General features: G+C 42.3%; 3 protein-coding genes across 4 annotated transcripts in view; 1 reads left to right on the forward strand and 2 right to left on the reverse strand.

Moving 5' to 3' along the window:
• Positions 1 to 8,540, reverse strand: part of LOC110498783 (piggyBac transposable element-derived protein 5) — a 31,822-nt gene extending 23,282 nt beyond the window's left edge. The window contains exons 1-2 of the mRNA XM_036956102.1: positions 7,865 to 8,540; positions 3,158 to 3,588 (exon numbers count right to left, since the gene is read on the reverse strand). Of these exons, the coding sequence (XP_036811997.1) occupies positions 3,158 to 3,588; positions 7,865 to 8,177 (744 nt within the window). The 5' untranslated portion in view covers positions 8,178 to 8,540. The remainder of the gene's footprint in view (positions 1 to 3,157; positions 3,589 to 7,864) is intronic.
• A 789-nt stretch (positions 8,541 to 9,329) lies between these two features.
• On the forward strand, positions 9,330 to 20,578 carry cog2 (component of oligomeric golgi complex 2). 2 transcript variants are annotated; one of them, XM_021576311.2, is made up of 18 exons: positions 9,330 to 9,549; positions 9,880 to 10,041; positions 10,363 to 10,428; positions 10,556 to 10,636; positions 12,375 to 12,478; positions 13,490 to 13,598; positions 13,729 to 13,908; positions 14,330 to 14,454; positions 14,993 to 15,119; positions 15,338 to 15,477; positions 16,076 to 16,137; positions 16,271 to 16,422; positions 16,702 to 16,887; positions 18,001 to 18,073; positions 18,258 to 18,400; positions 18,569 to 18,708; positions 19,089 to 19,269; positions 20,016 to 20,578. In XM_021576311.2, exons 1-18 carry the CDS (start codon positions 9,493 to 9,495, stop codon positions 20,121 to 20,123), a joined length of 2,196 nt encoding a protein of 731 aa, XP_021431986.2. In that variant the 5' UTR covers positions 9,330 to 9,492; the 3' UTR covers positions 20,124 to 20,578. The 2 variants fall into 2 exon arrangements, with proteins under 2 accessions (XP_021431986.2, XP_021431987.2); XM_021576312.2 differs by having other exon boundaries at positions 10,363 to 10,422.
• Positions 20,579 to 20,821: 243 nt separating this feature from the next.
• Positions 20,822 to 26,762, reverse strand: agt (angiotensinogen). Its single transcript, XM_021576313.2, has 5 exons — positions 26,606 to 26,762; positions 23,470 to 24,279; positions 23,057 to 23,330; positions 22,194 to 22,350; positions 20,822 to 21,932 (listed from the first exon to the last, which is right to left on the reverse strand). The coding sequence occupies exons 2-5, from the start codon at positions 24,239 to 24,241 to the stop codon at positions 21,756 to 21,758; spliced, it is 1,380 nt and encodes a 459-aa protein (XP_021431988.2). The 5' UTR covers positions 24,242 to 24,279; positions 26,606 to 26,762; the 3' UTR covers positions 20,822 to 21,755.

Genomic DNA, 26,762 nt, shown 5'->3' on the forward strand with positions numbered 1-26,762 from the left:
CTTGGGGATGTGGTTTGATGTGGCAGTTATTGACATTTGTCCCCCAAGGATACCATACCAACAAAGCCAGTATTACTTCCACAAAATACTCTATATACACAAAAGTATGGACACCGCTTCAAATTAGTGGATAGGGCTATTTCAGCCACACCTGTTGCGGACAGGTGTATACAATGGAGCACACAGCCATGCAATTGCCATAGACAAACATTGGCAGGAGAATGGCCTTACTGAAGAGCTCACTGACTTTCAATGTGGCACTGTCATAAGATGCCACCTCTCCAACAACAGTTTGTCAAATTTCTGCCCTGCTAGAGCTGCCTCGGTCAACTCTAAGTGCTGTTATTGTGAAGTGGAAACGTCTAGGAGCAACAATGGCTCAGCCGCAAAGTGGAAGGCCACACAAGCTCACAGAACAGGACCGCAGAGTACTGAAGCGTAGAGCGTAAAAATAGTCTGTCCTTGGGTTGCAACACTCACTACCGAGTTCCAAACTGCCTCTGGAAGCAACGTCAGCACAATAACTGTTTGTTGAGAGCTTCATGAAATGGGTTTCCATGGCTGAGCAGCTGCACACAAGCCTAAGATCACAATGCCAAGCGTTGGCTGGAGTGGTGTAATGCTCGCCACCATTGGACTCTGGAGCAGTGGAAAATCATTTTCTGGAGTGATGAATCCCGCTTCACCATCTGCCAGTCCGACAGACAAATCTGGGTTTAGAGGATGCCAGGAGAATGCTACTTGCCCCAATGCATAGTGACGACTGTAATTTTTGGTGGAGGAGAAATAATGGTCTGGGGTTGTTTTTCATGGTTCGGGCTAGGCCCTTTAGTTCCAGTGAAGGGAAATCTTAACGTTACAGCATACAATAACATTCTAGACCATTCTGTGCTTCCAACTTTGTGGTAACAGTTTGGGGAAGGCCCTTTCCTGTTTCAGCATGACAATGCCCCATGCACAAAGCAAGGTCCATACAGAAATTGTTTGTCGAAATTGCTACTATCTTGTCTCATCGCTACAACTCCTGTACGGGCTCGGGAGAGACGAAGGTTGAAAGTCATGCGTCCTCCGATACACAACCCAACCAGCCGCACTGCTTCTTAACACAGCGCGCATCCAACCCGGAAGCCAGCCGCACCAATGTGTCGGAGGAAACACCGTGCACCTGGCAACCTCGTCTTCGGCGCCCGGGGAACAGTGGGTTAATTGCCTTGCTCAGGGGCAGAACAACTGATTTCTTTTTACCTTGTCAGCTCGGGGATTCAATCCAGATCCCTTTCGGTTACTGGCCCAACGTTCTAACCACTAGGCTACCTGCCACCCCGTGATTTATATTGGTTGTTATATGGGTTGTTATATGAGTTGTTAATTTGATTGTCATATTGGGATGTCTGTGTCAAAGCAGTAACTTAAAACTGAAGTAGAACAGAGGACAGGTATGAGAAATCCCTGACATGGCCTGACACAGTGGCAATCACATGTAATTATTTCTGTAAGGTCAACTAAATTTCAACTTCGTATCCTCACAGCCCACTTCTTCCTCCCAGCCAACTTCTTCCTGGCACAGAAACACAGACAGGTTGTCCTCCTTTCAGAAAAGTTCACATTGCCAAGGTTCTGAAAGAGATGGTGGAATCTTCATGGGAGGTTGCAAATTGCCTCATGTCAATCAATTTAAAATGCAGCAAGGATATTCAGTGTGCATTGGCTTGTTTCTGAATCTGAACCAATCCCTCTTGATTAGACAACCCAAATACATGTTATTCAGCTGCTGCCAGATGTGAGATTAACATTTGAATAGAGTTTAATTAGACAGAAAACAAGTTTACTCTTCACAGAACACTGCTTTGGAAGCTGAATATTAACTGTGAGTCTGTTCTAAACTAGTACAAACATGGACACAATGTACTATTGTTCCAGGAATGTTTGTCCAAAAGACAACCTACCTATCTGAAGAACCCTGTGTTGTATTTTGAGTCTGTTCTAAATGTACCCAGAGCTGGGTACACCAAGCTGTAATATCCTGTGTCTGTTTGTGTTGTAAATATTTCCAGTGCAGGATACTGAACTGTAATATACAATAACGGATGTGTATTATCTAAAAGGTGATCTAAAAGGTGTTATGATATAAAATGGTTAATTTAACTCTATATAATGTAACTGTCATCTGCAGGTGTTGCAACCGGTTCAGGGAACAGAACTGAATACTGGAAAATAACAAACATTTTTCAAGGAACAGAATCAGAACCGGGAACAAAAGTGATTCATTCTGTTCTGGAACAGAACCATTATTTTAAAAGCATGAGAACTGCTTAATAACATTATTTTATGTTCCAGGCATTTTTTTCTAGTCCCACAAAAAAACACCAACAAAACACCTATGCAAAGCCCTCACTCTGTCACTCAGAAAAATATTCCAGTGTCTGCCGGAATGCTGAAAATCTTTGCTAGTGTGTGTACATATTTAGGCTACATGCCCCTCCCCTACTGTACTGACGTTACAAGTGTAATTCAGAAGATAGGGAGAGATTAATTAGCTTGAGAACAATGGATTCATTTTCAATGCTAGTTAAAGATACTATAGGCCTAGTTATCACATTGAATTTATTAACTACAAAAAGTAAGATGTGTTTTTAATTCTGGTGCCCCTCTGCACACACAAGCTATATAGGTAGCTAGCTCCAGCTTGTTAGCTAGCTAGCTCAAAGGACATTCAATGTTCCTCCCTAGAAGCCGCTCCTCCTAGGTATAATTCTGTGGTCCTAATTCAGATAATGCATGTCATAACAAGATGCCCAGCGCCTCCTCCTTAACCCACTCTTGCACTCTCCCCACCCGCAACATTTCAGTCACATCTTGCGCCATAGGCTACACTTGTCTGCCCATCACACATGTAAACAACTATCTTGCCTCCTCGATCCACACTGATTGGTGAAGTAAATGAATGAGCTAACTATAAAAAATTGTGTATTTCACAGGTTAAAAAAGGAACTATATAAATCATACCTTTTTTTGGTTCGACCGGTTCAGAACATTATTCTGCTGGTCGTAACAGTGTAACAGATCAAAAGAAATTGGGGAAAATAAATATTTTTGGTTCCAACCCCTAGTCACGTGTCCAAAGCTAAACAGTTCACACAGCAGCCCAGCGCCATACCTGAGTCTGAGAGGGGCGGAAGGTGCTGCAGCCGAACGACTGCTGCAGTGAGTCCAGGAAGGGCTGGATCTTGTAGAGGCCATGGCTGCTGTGGCTGGAGCGGAAGGCCACGATATGGAAGTACTTGAGGATCTTCTCGAAGCGCGCCTGGCTCATCTTGAGTGCAATGCTGCGGTTACTGAAGAAGCCGCTGCTCCAGATACTGAGCACTGACTCACAGCGGTGAACGCTGGTGGAAGTCACGAAGCCCAGGAAGGCCTTCATCTCGGCCGCCGTCACGTTCCGCCAGCCCTCGTCGCTGCCGAAGCGCTCCTGGTACTTCTTGGCGTACATGTTGGTCTGCGTCACCATGTTTTGGATGGCGTTGTCGGGCACAAAGAGCTGGAAGAAGTCCATGCAAGTGGCTGTGGCTGGCATTCTCTGGATAGGGCCTGGTGACAAGGAGAGAGACAGAGAGACACGGATGATGGAGCTGCAGTCAAAGCATCACTCGCCCACTTCAAAACCTGCCTCAGATTGTTATTTTCATTTGACAGCATCAAATCACACATTACTTGTAAATTGAGTCTTACTTTTAAACGACTATGATTTTTTTTTAAGTTAATTACAGTACTTTGACAGTATGGAGCTCTTTTATGCATAGTTATTTTGTACTCTAAAAAAGCAAAACGCGTAGGCCTGCATATGAACCAACATTTCTTTCCAGTCTTTGTGATTTGGATTGTAGGTCACTGTCAACCCTAGGGCTGCAATCAACTTCTATTCAACATGACAGTAACCATAATGTCATCGAAACAAGAATACCGCTTTTTGGGCTTGAAGAAATGGTTCATTAATATAATATGTTACAACACTATCGTGGATGAAAACAGCCATTGTCTTGTCTCGAACATGTCAGATGAAACACAATTAATTCCTGCTTATGCAAGCCGACAGCTATAACCTTGTTTAGGTCAAGCCCACTCATCGACATTAACATGCATGGAAACTAGTATGTCAATTAAGTCAAGGCCAACTTGGTGACTGAAAATCTTACCTTCTCATTTAACTAAATTGGCAATGTGTAAGATTAAACACACCTCAGGTAAGGCGGTCCTCCCTTAAGACTGACTTAGACAGTCTTCCAGACAGTGAACTCTAGCATTTAGAGCCAATTAATAGAGAATTGACAGGCGTGACTCTCTTTCAATTAAAAGCTGATGATCCATAAGGTGTAATAAAATGATCAGCTGTTATTCGTGTGAGAGAGAGTCAGACCTATTTTTCTTGGCTCACTTGTCGCAAGCACATTTACTGGAGTGAGAAAATGTCTCTAAACAGCAGTCTAAATTCAGGCCCAATTAACCACGTAAGGAAGACTGTTTGGGTTAGACCATTTCTAAAAAGCTATTTAGCTAAAAGGAAGATTCTCATGTCCTCTCTAATGTCTCTAAGATATAAGGAAAATGTTGGGTCTTAAAAAGGAGCTAAATTAACTAGTTTTGTTTGCTGAATAAATACAGTAGATTTTTACATTACTGCTCTTGCACTGAATGTACAGGCCAGGTTGACTGTGCTACAAGTTGTTACATATAGGCACTTAGTCCTGTATAGTTTGTAACTATTGTAGCTCACCAATTCCTCAAACCCAGCCTGTGAGAGAGAGATACATCTAAGTAGGCTTCAGGCCAAAGGGTGTCTCACACTGCAGAAATTGTTTCAAAAACCACTAATGTAATCCAGTAGACTTTCAAACTTAATAACAAAATACAGCATGACTGCCTTAGATGCAGATTCATACAGGTTTCCACATAAGCAATATAGTAAACAAAAGTAATATAAAAAATAATATGCATAATAAATATTTTTTTTATGGAATATAATTGTTTTCATCCCTTGATTAAGAATTCCATCCTGAGAAGAGTTTTCCCACATTTTCAGCACACTACGATAAATTATTTCTATCCCACACCATGAACTGATAGCATAGGATTAAGGATTTTAAGAAGTCTTCTGCTACTGAAGACATCAGTAAGAGGAGCCTCAAAAGCATTCACTAACCACTGCATATACTACTCTCCCATAATCCTGCCTTTATAGCTCATCTTTAAACTGGGATGTAAGGTATTCTGTCAGGCAACAAACAACCACATGGGAGAGTTCCACATAAACATATAATGGTACATATTCTGTAAGAGATACACTTTTATTAGGATTGATTAATCATTCAGATTGAAAAGATTACTGTGTTGGCTGTGTTTACCACAAAAGTAACCCACCGGGCACACACTGGTTGAATCAACACTGTTTCCACATCCTTTCAACAAAATTACGTTGAACCAACGTGGAATAGAAGTTGAATTGACATCTGTGCCAAGTGGGAAGACACTGATTCTACAGCTACAGTAATGTACACACTAAATGCAGGGGGTTGGTATTCAGATTATGTAGGTTTTGAAATCAAATGTCAGTCTTTCAGGCACGGAAACAGACTTGCACCTTTTTGACATGAATAGGTCTGAAATGACTGAAAATACTGCGGTACAGTGTTTATAATAGGAACATATTGTAGATAACGTATGTGACATTCAATAAAGTGAAATGGAGCTGAATTGATTATAAAGCCTTTCTATCATAAATATTTGACATAATATATTGGTATACATTATACTGTAATAAAATATACTGTAATCCATGGGGGGGGTTGTCCTAATGTGCATACGCATTACTGCAGCGATTTTACTAGGATAATGATGTAAACCAATAGGATGACATTTCAGACCCATGGACATACTTACTAAGTACTCCATATCCCTGTTATAGCTGTGTGATTTTCATAATGGACTAAATATCAATCATACAGACTCAATCTCTCATTTTGCCTATGAAAACTGCATGTTGTGCAGACATTTTTTAAAGGTTTTATTTATGTATGTAGGAGTAATGTTCCCATATTTACTCTGTCAGCAGAGTCAAACCCACATCTCAAGCTCCACATGAACATGTTGTTTCTCTAGTGGGACCTTGCACTGGATATCCTTGTCCTCAGTGAGCACCCGCTTACTGCATCCAAACCTTCAGTTGAGTTAACCTTACCACAGAACCACAGAACCACCTCATGTTCATCTTTCCTGGCCACATCAGTCCTGTGTCCTGCCTATTTGCTCATCTACTAATGGGTTTGATGCAGTCAAGCTTTTACTGCTCATTCGATACACCTGCCAGCACTCCCATTTGTGTCAAAAGTCTCAAATAACTTATAGGAAAATACCTAGTCCATTGCACAAATGAACGCAATCAACCGAAATGTGTCTTCCTCATTTAACCCAACCCCTCTGAATTAGAGGTGCGGGGAGCTGCATTAATTGATGTCCATGTCATCGGTGCCTGGGGAGTAGGTGTTGTTGGGGGGTTAACTGCCTTGCTCAAGGGCAGAATGTTCCACCTTGCCAGCTTGAGAATTCGAACCAGCGACCTTTTGGTTACTGGCCCAATGCTATTGATGGTGAGTGTGAGAAAACAAACAAGGCTCTAGTGGAGAATGTGACAGCCACACATACTGTAGTGTAGACTATAAAGTACAAAGACTTCTGTATGCTGAAGTGATTCCCAAAGCAATGCCTTGTGCCTGAAATGCATTGGCTAACACTACCACCTGTCACTGCCTGTGTTGATACCCATACCAAAGCCTACAGGCAGATGGCATGATTTTCTCTCACGTCGTGACAGTGGCACAATGCACCCCCAGACCACCATTTATCGAGAGGGGGGCATTTATTTGCAAGTCACATTTGGTCTCAGTGACAGAGCTTTCAAATGATGAAGGCAGGAACCTCAACCTACACTTGTTGTGTGATACATCCATAATGCTATTTTTTACTTCTATATGACTGATAATCATCTGTAATACAGTACATCGACAATTTTACAGGACATTTGTAAGGATAAGAATATTACATATTTGGTTAGGTTGTTGCTGGTACTAATATGGTTTACCCCTTTAAGCATGACATGCAACTGCTCAGTATTCCTTTACAATGGCAGCTGGTCCAAAATATGCATTGGCATACTACAATGCCTTAGTTGGCAAATACATGTGGCCGAACTGGCAAAGATGTTGCACAATGTTATTTGTGTCTGGAGAGAGTGAAGAGAGAGCAGAGAGAGAGGCAGAGAGAGCGGAGAGGGCAGAGAGAGGCAGAGAGAGTGAGCGAGAGAGCTAGAGCCAGAAGGAGAGAGCAAGAGCCAGAGAGAGAGAGATAGCCAGAAAGAGAGAGAGAAAGGCAGAGAGAGAGGCAGAGAGTGCTCAAACATGTGTTCTGTGCCAATATTGTCTTTAATTCACTTAGGCTTCTCTGCAACATGTCCTCTATGCCCATTTCCATTTCCTGAGCTTCTCACTGTTAACTCATTGTCCTGCGTCTCCACCACATTCCCAGACTGCCACTTCACTGTTTCTAAGATTCTGACCAATCATATAAGCCACAATTCTCAAAGCAATTCATCCATATTGTGTCATGATCCTTTATTAAAAGGAAACTTTGTCTTTTTTCCTCTCTCACTCTCTGGGCCTGCTGTTCAATCAGGACCTACAATCATAGGCTACTCATTAGATGGACACGCACGCTCACGAGATAGAGAACCCCCCCCCCCCCCCCCCCCCCCTTAACGAGGTTAATGACCTTAACCTATTAATTCAAGCCAGGCTTTATTCTTGAAATGACATACCATATGTGTCGTTGTAGGGGGCCACCGTGATATCTTGCAGTGTGTCGCTCCATCCATCCTCCTCTGCTTGAGTCGTTGAGATAGACCCGGGTGGACCTCCGTTTTGACAATTCCCAGTCTCACCTGCCCTTTGATCATCCCCGGCCTCCAAGCAACAGTTATCCGAATTCGAGTCACCCGAAGTGCTGTAAAAGGGATTGTCGCTACTGTCATCTCCCGATTCCCCAAAAACATCATCTGAAATCTGCAAGCTCTCGTAGCGTGAGCGGGCCGCCTCCAGGACAGACAGCGCCTTCATTCCACATTCCGCCATCGCTCGTCGATGCACTGGGTAGCTTACCACACCGCACAATATTCGGCATGCAACTATACTGGGAAAAACCCGTGCCACACACACCTACCCACGGGAGATGACAGTCCACTCCCCACTGTGCGCGTTTGATAATTATGCTAGGCCTACTGCAGACTTGACTTGTGATGCGATAACTTCGGCTCTCCCCTTTCTTCAAAGCATCGACCGGAGGGGAGCTGTCCTCATCAAGGCTACTGAAGTTCCCCTCCGCGCTGCGCACAGAGACCGAAATAATCAATATTTATCACTCTCTGCGCATCCTGGTTGGGCCAGCAATTTCGTTGGTGGCTCGTACTGTGTAGAGACCTCACAGAATACGCGGTATCTACATGTCAGCTGACCTAGTTGCTCTCCTGTACTGGCCAATAGCGTTGTTATCTCACTGTAACGTCAAATCTTACGGTATTAAAGCAGAATTGTGTTCTGATGCTGTTAGAACCCCATAAATTGATTTTTTGCTTATGATATGAATATAAAATACATGTATGATTATTCAATGACATTGCAATAACAGGAACTATTTAAAGTCATTTTTGAAAATGTTGAATGATATCCTGTAAAAAGGAGAGCAACAGCAGGTCAGGATTTGTATGATAAAATCTGTTTCTAAGACCACCATGCTTAGAATAAAACAAACAACGTTCCCCTTGGCGCCCTGTGGGGGTGCAATAGACGGGGTCGACCCAGTCATCTTACTTGTTGGTATGGTACCAAAGATTTTTATAACTAACCCAAGATAGAAAATGAATCATAGTGTGCAGAACACGCAAGGAGGTTGCTAGAGCCAAGCACGAGCTAGCGACAGCCTATTGGCGCGTTCTACAATGTAGTTGCATATTTTCTTTGAAGTGCGGTGTGCAATAACTCAATTTGCCCTTGCACTCCTAAACTACTAATTAAAAAAAAAACTTTGGCACAGGTTAAAGTCTACAAAACGTAGCCCACTCTGTAACAGATACTAGTTTTGGAAAAATAAAACTGCATTGAGATCAAATGTTTCATAAATGAGAAAAATCTTCTCCCAATGCTGGCCAATGGACTTCCTCTCATCACCATATTTGGTAGTGAGTGGAAACACCAACCGGATGCTTCACATTATACATCCGGTGAAATATCTGTCTCATTGTTCTATCTGTGGTGGTACATTGCCATGTTTGCGGAAGTATAATTTCAGTATTTTTCCCCTCTTCAGAAATGATTTAGCAACCTTTTTTTAACTTTATATTATAACTACATGTCCAGCCTTTATCGATTTCAAGGATAGTACGAAAGAAAAATGAATCTGCCAAAGGGGCCGGATTCTCTCTGTTTCGACAAGGACGTGTTTATGAAGGTAGTTAGCTAACAGTAGCTAAGATAATGTCACTTTTCTAAGCTAACGTTAGCTTGTATTGCCATAGGTCAGCTAACAGTGATCAGCCAAACTGGCTTCATTCCATGTTATCACATCTTGAAAAGACACTAATTATATACGCCTAAATTTGTCTCCTCGTATTTAGCTATCTACCTTCTTCATCAAACTGTTAATGCCCGATTTAGAAATGGCAAGCAGCTATCAAGTTAGTTTCTGCTGGACAGATTTTGCATAAGCATTGGCTAGCTAACGTTAACTACATGATCAATCATGATACATGTTTTCTTCTTCATATTCTGTTGCATTCAGGATGACTTTGACGTGGATCAGTTTGTTGCTGATTGCAGAAAGCATGTCCAGCTGGAGGAGATGCGCGAGGACCTTGAGATGTATTACAAACTGCTCAAAACAGCCATGGTGGAGCTCATCAACAAAGACTATGCAGACTTTGTCAACCTCTCCACCAATCTGGTAGGTTCCTATGGCTGTCAGGTCCAAGATGCTGCAGTGTCCCCCACCCATACGTGGCATTAATGAACGTTACAACCATGCATTTGTAGCCAAATAACAAGTTGGCAATCCTATTTTATAATGATGTCACTTGAAAGAAACTGGGAGCATCAGCAGAATCTGCTCAGTATGGATGTAGCAATCTAAATGGGTGTGATGATGAGATGCCTGTTTGTTCTTTCAAACAGTTGCTCCAGCTAAGATCAGGACTTTTAAATTAGGCCTAATAACTACAGTAGTAGTTAGAGAATAATGGGCATACTTGATGTATCATCTATTTAGGTTGGAATGGACAAAGCCCTGAACCAGCTATCAGTGCCACTGGGTCAGTTGCAGGAAGAGGTACTGGTATGTGCTCTGTTTGACTCTTTTTTTCGGATTATGATACATTGATTTCACCTTCATTGCTGTTGACTTGGTCACACACTTTGTCCTATTTATATATGTTGTATCTTTCTCCCTTTATTTTTTTCAGAGCTTGAGAACATCTGTAAGTGAGGTGATCCAAGCCATTGACAACCAGCTATCAAAGCAAGATGACTTGCAAAACAAAAAGGTTTGTTAACCTGGATTTATACACTACATGACCAAAAGTATGCGTTTGACCTCTGGGTTTTATGGGTATTATGACTCATAACGTGGCACTCTCAAGGTTATACACTACAGGACGCAAAGTATATGGACACCTGCGTGTCGGACATCTCATTCCAAAATCATGGGCATTAATATGTATTTGGTCCCCCCTTTGCTGCTATAACAGCCTCCACTCTTCTGGGAAGGTGTTCCGCTAGATGTTGGAACATTGCTGCAGGCACTTGCTTCCATTCAGCCACGAGCATTAGTGAGTTCGGGCACTGATGTTGGGTGATTAGGCCTGGCTCACAGTCGACATTCCAATTCAGTGTTCAGTGGGTTTGAGGTCAAGGCACTGTGCAGGCCAGTCATGTTCTTCCACACCGATCTCGACAAACCATTATTATATTTTTGTTGTTGTATTTTACCCCCATTTCCTCCCCAATTTCAATCTTGTCTCATCGCTGCAACTCCCCAACGGGCTCGGGAGGCGAAGGTCAAGTCATGTCCTCCGAAACAACACCCGCCCACTTAACCCGGAAGCCAGTGTCGGAGAAAACACTGTTCACCAGACCACAGAGGTCAGCCTGCAGGCGCCGGGCCCGCCACAAGGAGTCACTAGTGCGCGATGAGCCAAGTAAAGCCCCCCTGGCCAGACCCTCCCCTAACCCAGACGACGCTGGGCTTATTGTGTACCGCCCCATGGAACTCCCGATCACGGCCAGTTGTGATACAGCCCAGGATTGAACTCAAGTCTGTAGTGACCCTTCTAGAACTGCGATCTAGTGCCTTAAACTGCTGTGCCACTCGGGAGGCCTCAACAAACAATTTCTGTATGGACTTCGCTTTGTGTTTCATGCTGAAACAGGAAAGGGCCTTCCCCAACGGTTGCCACAAAGTTGGAAGCACAGAATCGTCTAGAATGTCATTGTATGCTGTAGAGTTAAGATTTCCCTTCACTGGAACGAAGGGACCTAGCCCAAACCATAAAAAATTGGACTGCCAGATGGTGAAGCGTGATTCATCATGCTAGAGAGCGCATTTCCAATGGTGGCGAGCTTTACACCACTCCAGCCGACGCTTATCATTACGCATGGTGGTCTTAGGCTTGTGTGCGGCTGCACGGCCATGGAAACCCATTTCATGAAGCTCCCGACGAACAGGTATTGTGCTGATGTCGCTTCCAGAGGCAGTTTGGAACTCGTTAGTGTGTGTTGCAACCGAGGACAGACGATTTTTATGCTTCAGCACTTGGCGGTCCCGTTCTGTGAGTTTGTGAGGCCTACCACTTCGCGGCTGAGACGTTGTTGCTCCTACATGTTTCAACTTCACAACAACAGCACTTACAGAACCTGGTGCAGCTCTAGTAGGGCAGAAATTTGATGAACTGACTTGTTGGAGAGGTGGCATCCTATGACAGTGCCACTTTGAAAGTCACTGAGCTTTTCAGTAAGGTCATTCTACTGTCAATGTTTGTCTATGGAGATTGCATGGCTGTGTGCTCGATTTTATACACCTGACAGCAACGGGTGTGGTTGAAATAGCTGAATCCACTAATTTGAATGGGTGTCCACATACTTTTTTTAAAATATAGTGTATGTCTACCATTTCAGACATTTGTGTTTCTGTAAAATACAGTATATTTGTATGTGTGTAGCTGGATGCTAGAGATGAGTCTGTTTAAACAGTCATGTTTCAAATGTTTTGTTCCCCTATACAAGATGTGTGTCACAAGACTCATCCAAGTTGTTCGATCAGTAGAGAAGATTGAAAAAATCCTACATTCTCAGAACTCAAAAGACTCAACATCTCTTGAGATAAGCAGGTATGTAAAAAAAAAAAAAAAAAAAAAAGGATTGTATCAGCTTTTTGCTGATATGACATATTATAGTCTCTACCATACGGATGCATCTAAGTTACTGATGAGGCAAGGTCACAGAAAGAAGCCATTACCCCATTTTTTTTAAGTGATTCTCCAGGGATGCATGGCTCTCGACCTTGGCCTCTCCCGAGTCCGTACAGGAGTTGAATCGATGGGACAAGACTGTAACTACCAATTGGATATCATGAAATTGGGGAGAAAAAGGCATAAAAAGTACCAAAACAAGTGATGCTCCGGAACATTTGTGTAATTTAAACCAGTAGTCTTGAAAGTGGTGCTCACTAGCCAAAACGGGTCCCCATTTTTTTTGTGCTACTTCATTCAATTGTGTATAGATTATTTGGACGAATCGGGATTGGGCGAAGGCGGTGCGTAAACTGGTGCAGTGCCTGTGTACGGATGATAAACGTTTCCATTAGATTCCACAGCCACAAAGTCAAATTTGGCTATATCGTAAAAATTCATGAATAGCAAAATGTGCTTTTTGACCATGATAAACACGGGCTAAGTTAGTGTAAGGGAGGGTTTGGCCGAAAGTTTTTCCATTAGCGAGGGAGGAGACTCACAATTATTAACTGCATTTCCTCCTGCATTTCCTCCAGAAGTAAAAATAATAATAATTTGCTAACTTTTCCCAGATAATTTTACTTTTGTGTAACCGAGATTCAATTGTGTACTATGTCATCCACTTCATGTGATATGTTTACATCCTTCTTTTTTGGGCAATTCTTATGATATGTTACGTATTCTATTCGTACAATATGTGCTTAAGATCCCCGACTGAAACTTTAATTTTGACCTTGCTTTTAATTTTTCTGAGAATATGGCATGCAGCCAGCATTTCAGGGCCTACCCCTATCCCTGTAGCTATGTCAGCTATATTCATCATGTTATGTATTCTATATATTGGTGTATGTTTCAGTTTCTAAGTTTGCTGTTTTTTTTGCTTTGTAGTCCTCTCTTAGCTGGCCAGATTCTGGAGCGGATTGCCACAGAGTTCAACCAGCTGCAGTTCCATGCTGTCCAAAGCAAGGGCATGCCCCTGCTGGACAAAGTCAGGCCTGTAAGTCAGCACCATTGCATTTCTGGGGTTGATTTTCAGTACACAAACTAGATTAAGGTTAATGGTTGAAAATGGCCGTGCCTGCCCAAGATTATTTTACTGACACTGTGTCGTACGATCTGTGTTGTAGCGTATTTCCGGCATCACGTCCATGCTACAGCAGTCTTTGGAGGGGCTCCTTATACAGGGCCTCCAGACCTCCAATGTGGATATTGTGCGTCACTGCCTACGCACTTACGCCACCATCGACAAGACCAGGGACGCAGAGGCGCTGGTGGGACAAGTCCTGGTCAAGCCCTACATGGATGAGGTGAGGTTGTGTTGGAGCGGAACAGTCAGGATTAGGTCCTGTATGCTCAGTTGGTAGAGCATGGTGCTTGCAACGCCAGGAATGTGAGTTCGATTCCCGGGACCACCCATGTGTATGCACGCATGACTGTAAAGCATCTGCTAAATAGCATATAAAGAAGAGAGTTTAGGGCTAGTGTCCCATATCCAGATTAAGCCTACTCCTGGACTAACAATCATGATTTTTAATGGCATTTAAGTCCAGGCGTAAACTTAATCTGGTTTCTGGGACACTCTCTTAGTGTCCAGCTCACCAATATATTTACGAAATGATGCGGAAATGGACAATTCAAGAACTTAATGTACTGTGTTCTTCTTCAGAGATGAATTCTATGCTTCCTCTACATAAACAGTACTTCACCTGACTATTTTGTTGTCAACAGGTCATCGTTGAACAGCTGGTCAAGTCCACCCCCAATGGCCTTCAAATAATGTACACCAAGCTCTTAGAGTTTGTGCCGCATCACTGTAGACTGCTGCGCGAGGTGACTGGAATGGCCATTTCAAGGTACCCGCCATAGCTGAGCTGGATGTCAATGTTCTGAAGGCATTTCTCCCGACAGATATAAGAAAGTATATGGTTTAATGGCCATAAGGCACTACAGAGGGTAGTGCGTACAGCCAAGTACATCACATTCTGACATCCAGGACCTTTATACTAGGCAGGGTCAGAGGAAGGCCCAAATAATTCTCCAAGACTCCAGTCACCCAAGTCATGAACTGTTTTCTCCGCTATCGCACCGGCAAGCGGTGCCGGAGCGCCAAGCCTAGGTCCAAAAGGCTCCTTAACAGCTTCTAGCTCCAAGCCATAAGACTGCTGAACAATTAATCAAACGGCCACCCGGACTATTTACATTTACTTTAGTTTATTTAGTAAACATTTTCTTAACTCTATTTTAGTAAGACTGTCTAGTTGATTAATAAGGGCTTGTAAGTAAGCATTTCACGGCGCGTGTGACAAATACAATTTTATTTGAGTTACGTTCATAACCTATGAATTTTTTATTTGTTCTTTCTCATGTCTTTGCTTTCTGCTGTCTGTCCAGTGAAAAGGCAGACATAGTGCCTGGATACGACTTCTTGGTGAACTCCGTTTGGCCTGAAATCATCAAAGGTATCGAGGAGAGAATCCCCTCTCTCTTCAACGCGGGCAACCCTGACACCTTTTATGAGGTACATACTGTAACGACCCAATCTCGTTCTTCTGTCATCAAAGTAGTCCTATGGCGTCATATAAAACCATTAGAAGCCAGTCTCTTTGGCAGTGTTCAACAGAGCTTGGAAATACAATGGAAATAGTAATGGAAACACTGACCCTGACAAGTCCTACTCTACTAGTAGGAGAGAGTGACCAGATTCTCATTCGGTTCATGTCTGTATCTATTTTGCAGAGGTACACAATCAGCATGGACTTTGTGAGGAAGTTTGATAGGCAGTGTGGCTCCCAAGCCAGTGTGAGGAGACTGAGAGCTCACGCCTCCTATCAGAGCTTCCACAACAAGTGGAACCTACCTGTCTACTTCCAGCTCCGGTGAGTAGCTGCGTGCTCCATGACCTTTGACTTCTGTGCATCCTGTACTGACCTTCTGTGCTTGATTTTGCACCATTTAATTGTCACCTACCCTGCTGATGTCCAGTCATCAGTTTAACTTCCTGGATGTTGTGCTGATATCATGTTACGCATAGAGATAAGAAGATGACAGTTACGGGTTAGAAGTAACTGTGTCCAACACAAGGCTCCTGATGAATACCCCGTCTAAGGAAATATTGATCCTCTATAGAGTCAACGTGAAGGTTGTTGGACTCTCTGTGCCTTGCACTGTTTGTCAACCAGCCTCTGCACATTTCACAATGGAAAGTCTATCATGCTTCAAATTGTGTGCTTTCAATTCCATCACAGCTGCATGTTATGTAATGGCTGTTATCTGTTTTACAGTCAAGATTGTTTTGAGAATGCGCTATGTTATTTATCTTATTGTAAAGAATAATCATCCTCTTTTGCAATACCATTTCTACAAAAATGGAGATTGGAAAAATCAATTTAGAACTGTTTTGCTCAAAATAAGCAAGCTAGCTTATACGTGTTTAATAGCGATGCATTAACTTGTTGTTCCCGATCTTTGTCACAGGTACAAGGAAATTGCTGCATGTTTAGAGAATGCTATTGCTGATGGGTTAGAGGCAGCACCAGGTTAGTAGCTATATTCAACTTTCATGTATAAATGGATAAGTTATATTTCATTACCACAAAAGGCAATATTACATGCTGGCTTTTATTACCTGCTCCCTACACCCCCCCCCCCCTTACACACTCTATTCCTCAGCGGGCAGCTGCTACCACCTGCTGGTGTCCCAGGTGCTGTGGAACAGCTTGGTCAGGTGCTGGGCGGAGAAGGTCTACCTGCCCCCGTTGTCTCACCGCTTCTGGAAGCTCACCCTGCAGCTCATCTCACGCTACTCCAAGTTCCTCACTGAGGTACAGCCTCCAACATGGGAACCCAACTTTCCTCAAACAGGGCAACCCAAAATTCCTCCAACATGGAAACCCAACCTTTCCACTACAATATTAATGCTAGTGTACATAGTGTCTATGGATTCAGTGACACCTCTATTCATCTATTTTTCAATGTAGCCTGCAGCATATGTCAGTATTCCAGTGTTTTAAAGCAGCAGGAATGAACATGTGAATACTATGAAAGGAAATGCTGGTCCTATTAAGTTGTCATGATTGGTGTTTCTGGAACCTGTCTCCTAGATGCTGACTAAATCTCCCTCCACGGAGGTCAGTAAAGACCCTGTGAGGCCCCTCCCCAGCTCCGCCTCCTCCACGTCCAGTCGCACCTCTCAGGATGATGGGGGCAGTGAGAGTGGCAGCCCAGCAACCCTATCTACCAAACAGCTGGTTTTTATAGCCTCCGATGTGGACAAACTACAGGACCAGGTAGTGATATGGACCAATCATGACCAAGATCCTGCAAAATAAGCCAATTAAGTTTTGTACTGTATTTTTTAAATGTAATTTTATTTCACCATTATTTAACCAGGTAGGCTAGTTGAGAACAAGTTCTCATTTGCAACTGCGACCTGGCCAAGATAAAGCAAAGCAGTTCGACACGTACAACAACACAGAGTTACACATGGAATAAACAAACATAGTCAATAATACAGTAGAAATGTCTATATACAGCATGTACAAATGAGGTAGGATAAGAGAGGTAAGGCAATAAATAGGCCATGGTGGTGAAGTAATTACAATATAGCAATTAAACACTGGAATGGTAGATGTGCAGAAGATGAATGTGCAAGTAGAGATACTGTGGTGCAAAGGAGCAAGACAAATGAAATAAATACAGTATGGGGATGAGGTGGTTGGATGGGTTATTTACAGATGGGCTATGTACAGGTGCAGTGATATGTGAGCTGCTTTGACACCTGGTGCTTAAAGCTAGTGAGGGAGATATGGGTCTCCAGCTTCAGTGATTTTTGCAGTTTGTTCCAGTCATTGGCAGCAGAGAACTGGAAGGAATGGCGGCCAAAGGAAGAATTGGCTTTGGGGGTAAACAGTGAGATATACCTGCTGGAGCGTGTGCTACGGGTGGGTGCTACTATGGTGACCAGTGAGCTGAGATAAGGCGGGGCTTTACCTAGCAGAGACTTGTAGATGACCTGGAGCCAGTGGGTTTGGCAACGAGTTTGAAGCGAGGGCCAACCAACGAGAGCGTACAGGTCGCCGTGGTGGGTTGTATATGGGGCTTTGGTGACAAAATGGATGGCACTGTGATAGACTGTATCCAATTAGTTTAGTAGAGTGTTGGAGGCTATTTTGTAAATGACATCGCCAAAGTCGAGCATCGGTAGGATGGTCAGTTTTATGAGGTCAGTTTTACCTTCCAAGAAGACAAAAATAAATCACACATTTCTTAATAGATGTGGTTTTTAATTTTAAGAATTACTTTTAGGGGTAGGCAACATTACATAGATATGCAATTGCGTTAACCTTGTTATTTTTGCATCATTAGTTTTCTTTACCATTAAACATTTGCCTTTCTCACAGATTCCGGAACTTTCTAAGATGATTATGCAGAAACTGGAGGTCATTGGGTACAAAAACGTTGTAATTGTTGGAGGTATGTCATCATCATCATGCTTGAAAGATTAAATGCACAAACTGATACCTTGCTCCAGACAGTGTTCAATCATGATACTTATTCCATCAGCTGTTACTGTTCTCTTACTGCAAGTCAGTTGATATAGTGCCTTTTGATTGTCTTTTTGACAAGTGTCCTTCCATGCCCTGTGTTCTCTCCCCAGAGGCCCTAGAAGACTCCAAAGCCTCCCTGTCTGGCTGCATTCCCACCCTGAACAGCAAGATGACTCGGCATTTAACTGAGAGGTGCTTTCGCTTCCTGAAGAGTGCCTCTGAGGTCCCCCGACTATACCGAAGGACCAACAAAGTGAGAAGGCCTGCCGTCATCCTCCCAAGACAATGGAGCAGTGCTCCCATTAGGCTTCAACGTTACTGAGATTATTAGAGAACATCTGCTGTATAGTACCAAAATATTGAAAAGTGCACCACAGTCACAAGCTTGAAAATATGTGCCTGTTCTTCATCTACTGTATAGGAAGTTCCCTTCAGAGCTTCTGCCTACATGGACAACGCCCTGCGGCCGCTGCACCAGCTCCTGAGCGACTCCAAAGACATGGTGAAGCCCTCCATTGCCCAGGACTGGCTACGGGTCGCACTCAATGACTGCACTCACAGGTAGGGGGACTCTGCTGTCTGTTAGACTTCCTGTGTAGGCAAGTACAGTATACTGTAAGAGATAGCTGGAGACCACTTCATGAATGGGAAAATAAGATCCTGTGAAGATAATTCTAGTCCACATATACAGCTTTCAATTTGAATGCATGCCAAAGTTTTTAGTCCTGGTAACGTGTTATAATAATATTTAATAAAATGAGGTTGACTCTCTAGGGCCAGTGCAGTGAGTCACAATGTTTTGTCCTAAGAATGGCACCACACAAGGACACAAACTAACAATTGAATTGAATTCAAGGACAGTCAACCTCACAAACTTAAGTAGCTTTTTGGTCTGCTCCACCAAGCACAAAATACTAATTTTCCATCTTGACATTGGGCAGATATTTTGAAACCATATCAGATGTTTTGAGTTCCGTAAAAAAAATGGAGGAAAGTTTAAAGAGACTGAAGCAAGCGAGGAAAACGGCAACCACCAACACGATAGGTACCACTGGAGGCCCCACGGATGACAGCAAGATCCGCCTGCAGCTGGCCTTGGATGTGGAGTACCTGGGAGAGCAGGTAGGGTTCACCCTGTTAGAGAACACCAACTTATCTTGTATTTGTCCTTTGTCTATGTTATAGAAAGACAGTATGTTTAACTCAAACAATGGGAAGGAAGGCAGGTCAGGAAAACCCCAGAATATAATTGTTGTGATGGTAAGCCTCCAATACCACAAAGACTCCAGCCACCCGAGTCATCGACTGTTCTCTCTGCTACCGCACGGCAAGCGGTACCGGAGCGCCAAGTCTAGGTCCAAGAGGCTTCTAAGCAGCTTCTACCCCCAAGCCATAAGACTCCTAAACATCTAAACAACATCTAAACATCTATTTGAATTGCCCCCCCCCCCCCCCCTTGAACTTTGCGACCTTTTGCCACATTTCAGGCTTCAAACATAAAGATATAAAACTGTATTTTTTTGTGAAGAATCAACAACAAGTGGGACACAATCATGAAGTGGAACGACATTTATTGGATATTTCAAACTTTTTTAACAAATCAAAAACTGAAAAATTGGGCGTGCAATTCGCACATTGACTCTGTACCGGTACCCCCTGTATATAGTCTCGTTAGTGTTATTTAGTTAGTGTTATTTTACTGCTGCTCTTTAATTATTTGTTTTATTTGTTACTTTTCTTTGGGTATTTTTCTTAACTGTATTATTGGTTAAGGGCTTGTAAGTAAGCATTTCACTGTAAGGTCTACCTACACCTGTTGTATTCGGTGTATGTGACAAATAACATTTGATGTTTGTTTCCCATGACAGATTCAGAAGATGGGTCTGCAACCTGCCGACATCACCATGTTCTCAACACTAAATGACTTGGTCCAAGGAGCACAGGACGTGACTCCATCAGAGCAGGCTGGACCATAATCCTGCACCTATCTGAATGCTCGTAGATAGAAGGAAGAAAGCACAATGAGGGACTGGGTCTTATTTATTTTGAACGCTAATCATATGAAAGATGGTATTGAAATCAAGAGAACTTCAACATTTTAATTTTCAATAGTAATTCAATATTTCTTACTGACCGCCTGACTGTTCATAACAGCAAATGTGTAATGTAATGGGGTCAAAGGGGGTTAACCCTAACCCTCTATGCCTGCCTGAGAATTCACTGTACGTTCAATAATGCAAGTTATGTCATCATACAAAAGAGATACTGGCAAAAAGTAGACCAGGGCAGCTTCTTGGTCTACTTTTTTAGTGAAGGATAAAGATATTGTACATCGTGAACAGAGTTGGTGAAGGATGAGATTGTACATTTTTTTAAATAAGGTGAATCGAAGTTGTAATAACCTTGGTAATAAAAGCTTTCGATCTTTGTATGTTGTTGTGTAAATGTGATTCAAGTTCAGCTGTTATGAGGGGTGACCTGATAAGGCATATCATAAAGCTCAGTGACATTCAGTTCATTTGAGAGACAGGGATCCGACTTCATTATTTACGGTCTGGTTTTGCGAAGAGGTTTGTCATTATTAGCCCCATGTTATCTAAACCTTTAAGTCTCAGGAGAAATATAGTCAGTTGCTGTTCCCTTTTTTTAAAGGATTTTTCAAGACAAATGGACATTTCAACAATAGAGAAACAATGTTTTATTCATGCAATCGCAACAAAACAAACTCTTAGCATAATAGAATATACAAATTCAGACCTTTCAATAATCCTATCAACCATGCCTACCTTTATCATAGCAAACAGTAAGTACATTGCTGTAATTCTACAATGTATATTAGACACAAAGATCTGCATAATGTTAGATATAGGTGTCAGGAAGGCCCTAAAAATTGTCAAAGACTCCAGCCATCCTAGTCATAGACTGTTCTCTCTGCTACCACACAGCAAGCGGTACCAGAGTGCCAAGTCTAAGTCCAAGAGGCTTCTAAACAGCTTCTACCCCCAAGCCATAAGACTCCTGAACAGCGAATCAAATCTGTCTACCCAGACTATTTGCACCCCCCCCCCTGCTGCTACTACTCTCTGTTATTATCTATGCATAGTCACTTTAATAACTCTCCATGTACATAATTACCTCAGTTACCTCGACACCGATGCCCCCCTGCAAATTGACTCTGTACCGGTACCCCCTGTATACAGCCCCGCTATTGTTATTTACTGCTGCCCTTTAATTATTTGTTATTCTTATCTCTTACTTTTTTAGGGATTTTCTTAAACCTGCGTTGTTGGTTAAGGGCTTGTAAGTAAGCATTTCACTGTAAGGTCTACACCTGTGGTATTTGGCGCATGTGACAAATACGATTTGATTTGAATGTGCTCTATGTGAATACATTACATCTTAATACAGCGTAATATTGTGTGTTTTTTCACAAACATGACACATGATGTATACATAAGTTCTTAACTCCTGGAATAAATGATCATACTAGTAAGGGAACATGCAATATTGCATTGATCTGTCAGTACAAACAAGTCTGCTGATCCAGGAGGCTTTCATGTGCATTCTTCTGCAGTTGGTCACAGATTTGTTATGTTGATGTAGAAGCCCTAAAGAGTCGGGTTTCTTATTTTTCCCAGCATGAGAATGGCATTGGAGTTTCCCTCTACAATAGCGAAGAAGAAGGGCCTGTTGACAGTGAATTTGAGGGGAATCCCTTCATCTTGGGTCTTGTCTTGAGTCTCAGAACCACCTTCAGACATCTCAAACATGACTTTGTTGAACACCTGGAAGAGATGCACTACTACAATGAGTTCCAAGTCACCATTAGATTCCAACAAATTATTGCAAAAGACTATAGGAGTACTAGAGTACCAACAGTTCTTTCCCCCATTCTCTCTCTTTTGTCTATTTGCATTCACCACACATAGTAGGCTGCAATTTGTAAAGGTACTGTTTAGTTTAGTATCTATCTGCTCCCTATCACAGGTTTATGTAAACATATTTTTGTTGTTCCTATACCACTAAGGGGGAAATCTAGGTCTTACCTTATCAACACTGAACGGCTTCTTACTGCTGAGTCTCTCAAACTCAGCATCTGAACCCAGCAGACTTTTCTCAATCTCAGCTGCCATGTCAAAGAGCAATGACCTTAGGTCAGTCAAGGCTGTCATGGAGAACTTGGGCAGAGACAGTTCCAGGAACCTACAGGGAAAACAACAGACCAGTTTGCACAGTGCTTATTTCTGTCCCTATTCCTGATAGCTGCTACAGTACATGTTCCATTAAAGCTGGAATCCTTAGTTGCTACATCCATTTAAGGACTTATAAATTAATGATATATACCCATTGATTCTTGAAGAATATAACCTATAAAAGCCTCATGAGCTTAGTTTAACTGTCATACCCCATCAGAATCCAAAATATAAGCTTGTTTTACTCCATTGTTTGCAAACAATGTAATTGTAAACAAACACTGTATGGCCTCAAAACTTGGTTAAAATTATAATGTTGATATAATGGATGGCCAGTCCTTGCATCCATAGGCTCTGTCTTTGAATTTGAGAGTGGTTACCATTTTTCCAGGCCCATACTTCTGCTTTTTACCGAAACACAGGCGGGGTGACGGCTTTATTATTGTTTCTATTAAGGATTCTACTTTTAAAATAGCTTACTATTGATCAATTGATTTAGTCTTTCCACAAATCTTTGTGGCGCAAAGTGTGAACTGGTGTCAGTTGTCAAAAAATAGATATTCTCCTCGGGACAGAAATATATTGAGCTCCAATATTTCAGTAATAGTTATCAATGTTTAATGCAGCACATAATACAGCACTTGTAGGTGTCATCATAGGTAACATAAATCTGTCAGAAACATTGCAGGATGGAGCTCAGATATTTTCTGACTTACCCCTCCTTCAGATGCCTGTGCCAGCCAGAGATGATGTCTGACTGTAGTCGAGACTCCATGTCATGCAGGCTGCTCCCCTCGTGAGGCAGCACCAGCAGCATGTAGGCCCGTTTGCTCAGAGATAGTTTCACCACGGTGCACTTCCTGTCCTTATCATTCAGGTACTTGTAGGTGCCTGTGTGGGTCATGAGAGGGACCATGACAGTTGTTGTTGCATCAACCTTGAACTCCTGCATGGTAGTTTTCTCTGTCTGGAACGCCTTCCTCCAGTTGCCTGAAAAAGGGAAAAATAGCTTGTTTGTTGCTTATGATGTGGATTTTGTAGAATTGTTTTTGTCTGCTGCTGCAATGTTTTGACACTGCTATTGTACTGTATGTGTTTTTTGGCTTGTGTGAAAACTATGAGTGTTTACCTTTGAAATGGACAGAGCTGACAAACAGTAGATCTGTGGTTGAGCTAAGGTCCTTGAACAGGCTCGTGATTTTCCTGTCTGATGTCTTCTGGATGAAGTTGTTGATCTGGGTCTCAGCTTCCTGGGGTTGGGAGAAATCCACTGCTCTGATGTACGAGGCATCAGAGAAGTCCTGGGTGCCTTGGACAAAGTCCTTCGAGAGGTCAGCGCCCTTGCGAGCAAAGGCCCACACACAAGTGTTGATCTCATCCTTGGGCCCATCCACCAGGGAATTGATGTCCTGCAGAGTGCGAAGAACATTGTGGCCGTCCACTAGGGAGACACAGTCGTCTCTGTCCGTGTCCCTGTTCAGGCCCAGCAGCTGCTGGTAAGGGATGGCTGTTTTTTTGGAGGCCCCCAGGTACAAGGTGACCAGAGAGCCAAAGGTGTTCATGGGCGAGAGCAAGGTGTTGGAGTCCTTTTGCTTGCTGCTCAGAGCCTTGTACATCCGGAGGCCCAGAGAGTTGAGCAGCTCTGCCAGTACAGCAGTGCGCTGAGTGACGTTCTGTTTCAGTCTGTCAGTGCCTGTGAAGTCTCGAGTGTCAGGCACCACACTGTCATTGTTAAGGGGGGTCAAAGGGACAGTCTCCAGAGGTTTGGTCACTTCGGTTTTGATGGTCTCACAGCTGACGTTCTCAGAGGCGAAGAGGTTAAACGGGTGGACATATACACGGTTCGCTAGGCCTACCGAGAGGCAGGAGAGCAGAAGGAGAGGGCAAAATATATGACGCATGTTCTTCCTTTTTGGCCAGAAATTTCCTTTGAATATTTCTGTGAAGAGATAGAAAAGGGTCTTAGGGTTAATTCTGTCAGTGCCTGTTACTATTTCAAGCCATGGCTTTGTTATCAATGTTGACCATCTCAAATCATGATTGGCTGCCTGGAACATTGAGCTGAGGTCACTTGTCTAGAACACACCCCCGCAGGTCAGGACACCAGATAGCATATAAACACGTCATAAGCCATCAAATACATGTTTAGAAGAACAGGAAATTAGCTTTAAAATTGCAACATTTTCTCTCAGCCTCATAGCAAAATGTTTAGAATAGCAGGAAATTAGCTCTAAACAGAAACATTCTCTTAGACTCATGGCAAAATGCAGGCTTGCTAAGCGGGGGTCTAAGCGTAGGGCAGCGAAATTGCACTACGCCACTGGCTGAGGTCTGTCTGTCAGTGATTGATTTATTTTGACTTTATCTGTCCTTTTCTTTTTGGATAGTGAATGGGATGCTGGCTCGCCTTCAGCTGCAGAGGTCAGTGGGTTAAAGGTTAGGCCATAGCAAGTACATATGGAACTGACCACAAAGAAAAACAGCTTAGCCACTATCCAAACATACGTCCAACCCTAAATTCTGATTATATAGATCTGCTAAGGGAAGCTAATTAATATCTTGGCTTAGACAACTCTTACATCCCAGTTAGCAAAATTACATTGAAAATATAGTTATTGTAGGTTCTGAAGGAAAGGTGGAAATACATAAGAATATTTTCCGTGCGTTGAAAATATGTATTTTCCAGACATTGAAAGGAAATTTTCTGGAAGATGAAAATATGTATTTTCCGACCGTTGATTTCAGGTAAATTTTCGGTTCCAATTTAAAGTTGAAAATACATATTTTCCAGACATTGAAATCAGGTTCATTATCGGTTGTAAATGAAAGTTGAAAATAAATAATTTATGGACTCGATTCTATGGCCAAATTTTAACTACACATGAATTCTCAATAAGTAAGCATTATATCACAATAATATTTGTTCTATCCATGTAACATTCAACTGAAGATCTGCTCCCATCTATCACATGCATTTACATGACATTTTCTAAAGCTTATAAAACTGGTGGCAACATAGTCCAACCTATAGAGTAAACCAACAGACCACTTCAACTACAATAACATTCTCAGTAACGGTTACAGAAATATATTTTTTATTTCTATGACTGTGATATGTTGTTGTTTATCTACCTGTTGTTTATCTAGAGCACAGTAGAGCACAGTAGAGTACAGTACAGTTAAATTCAGTAGAGTACAGCACAATTTAGCTCAGTAGAGTAGAGTACATTCGAGTAAATTAGGGTGCAATATAGTACATTATACTGCTCTATACTCTACTGTGCTGAACTATACTTTACTGTACTCTACTGTGCTCTAATGTATTGTACTGCACTCTACTGTACTGTAGTATGCTCTACTTTTATTTACTGTACTGTACTCTGCTGTGCTGTACTGTGCAGTACTGTAATGTACTCTGCTGTGCTCTACTGTACTGTACTGTGCTGTCCAAACTTGTGAAACATAGACGTCTATGTTTGGCCCAAATATAGGCCGGTCCGGACCGGCCTTGATTTCAACATCCATCGACGTCTGGTCCAGACCGGCCTATATTTGGGCCAAACATAGATGTCTATAATCAGTCAAATTTGATCTGGTCCGGACGTGAACCAAACATAGACGTCTAAGTTTGGGCCAAATTAAGGCTGGTACGGACTGGACCAAACAAAAGACGTCAGCGTCAGTCCATGCTAAGTGGGATAGGCCTACTTATCCATAAATACCACTTTTTTCAAATGATCACTCCATATTGTTACTTAAACATAGCGAATGAAATGTACTATATTATTTGTGTTGGATGACTACCAAATAATGAGAGTTCTGGAAGTACAGAACAAACACAAGAGCCTCCTCTTTCTGGGAATACATGGCCTGGATTAATGATTAGGTTTACAGTAAGCAGAGATATTGGGTCATTTAAATAAATAAAAAAACGCTGAAATTCTCTTTTTTGTACACTATGTTTGAATGCTTCCCTTCTCCTTCCCTTTTCTTAAACAAGGTACAGAATATGTTTCCAACAAATAAAGTATTGTATGGTAAAAACCAAAAGTGTTGCTGGAGTAAGTCTCCTTGTTTTAATTTAAAACTTGAAGACATTCACTATCTTGATAAACAAAGGTCAATATTTTTTACATAGATTTTTAAGACAAATCATATTCCCTCTCTCGTGTCTCCTGAATCACAGCTTTTTGACACTCTATATGCGCAAACACTGTACTTCTGTACAAGTACATTGAAAGTGAATTGAGAAAGCTTTGCCTTACCTTGTGATGGCTTGCTATTGCTGTAGCCTAACTGAGTTCAGCAGTGGACTTGCTGTCTGTCTTAAAAAAACTAATAGCTCTGAACCCCTGAGTTACTCATTAACTAGACCATTGCGTCACAGAGTATTCTGTGATGTTCCAGAGTGGCTTATGTACT

The sequence above is a fragment of the Oncorhynchus mykiss genome, chromosome 20 (assembly GCF_013265735.2).
Source record: "Oncorhynchus mykiss isolate Arlee chromosome 20, USDA_OmykA_1.1, whole genome shotgun sequence".
NCBI classification, from domain to species: domain Eukaryota; kingdom Metazoa; phylum Chordata; class Actinopteri; order Salmoniformes; family Salmonidae; genus Oncorhynchus; species Oncorhynchus mykiss.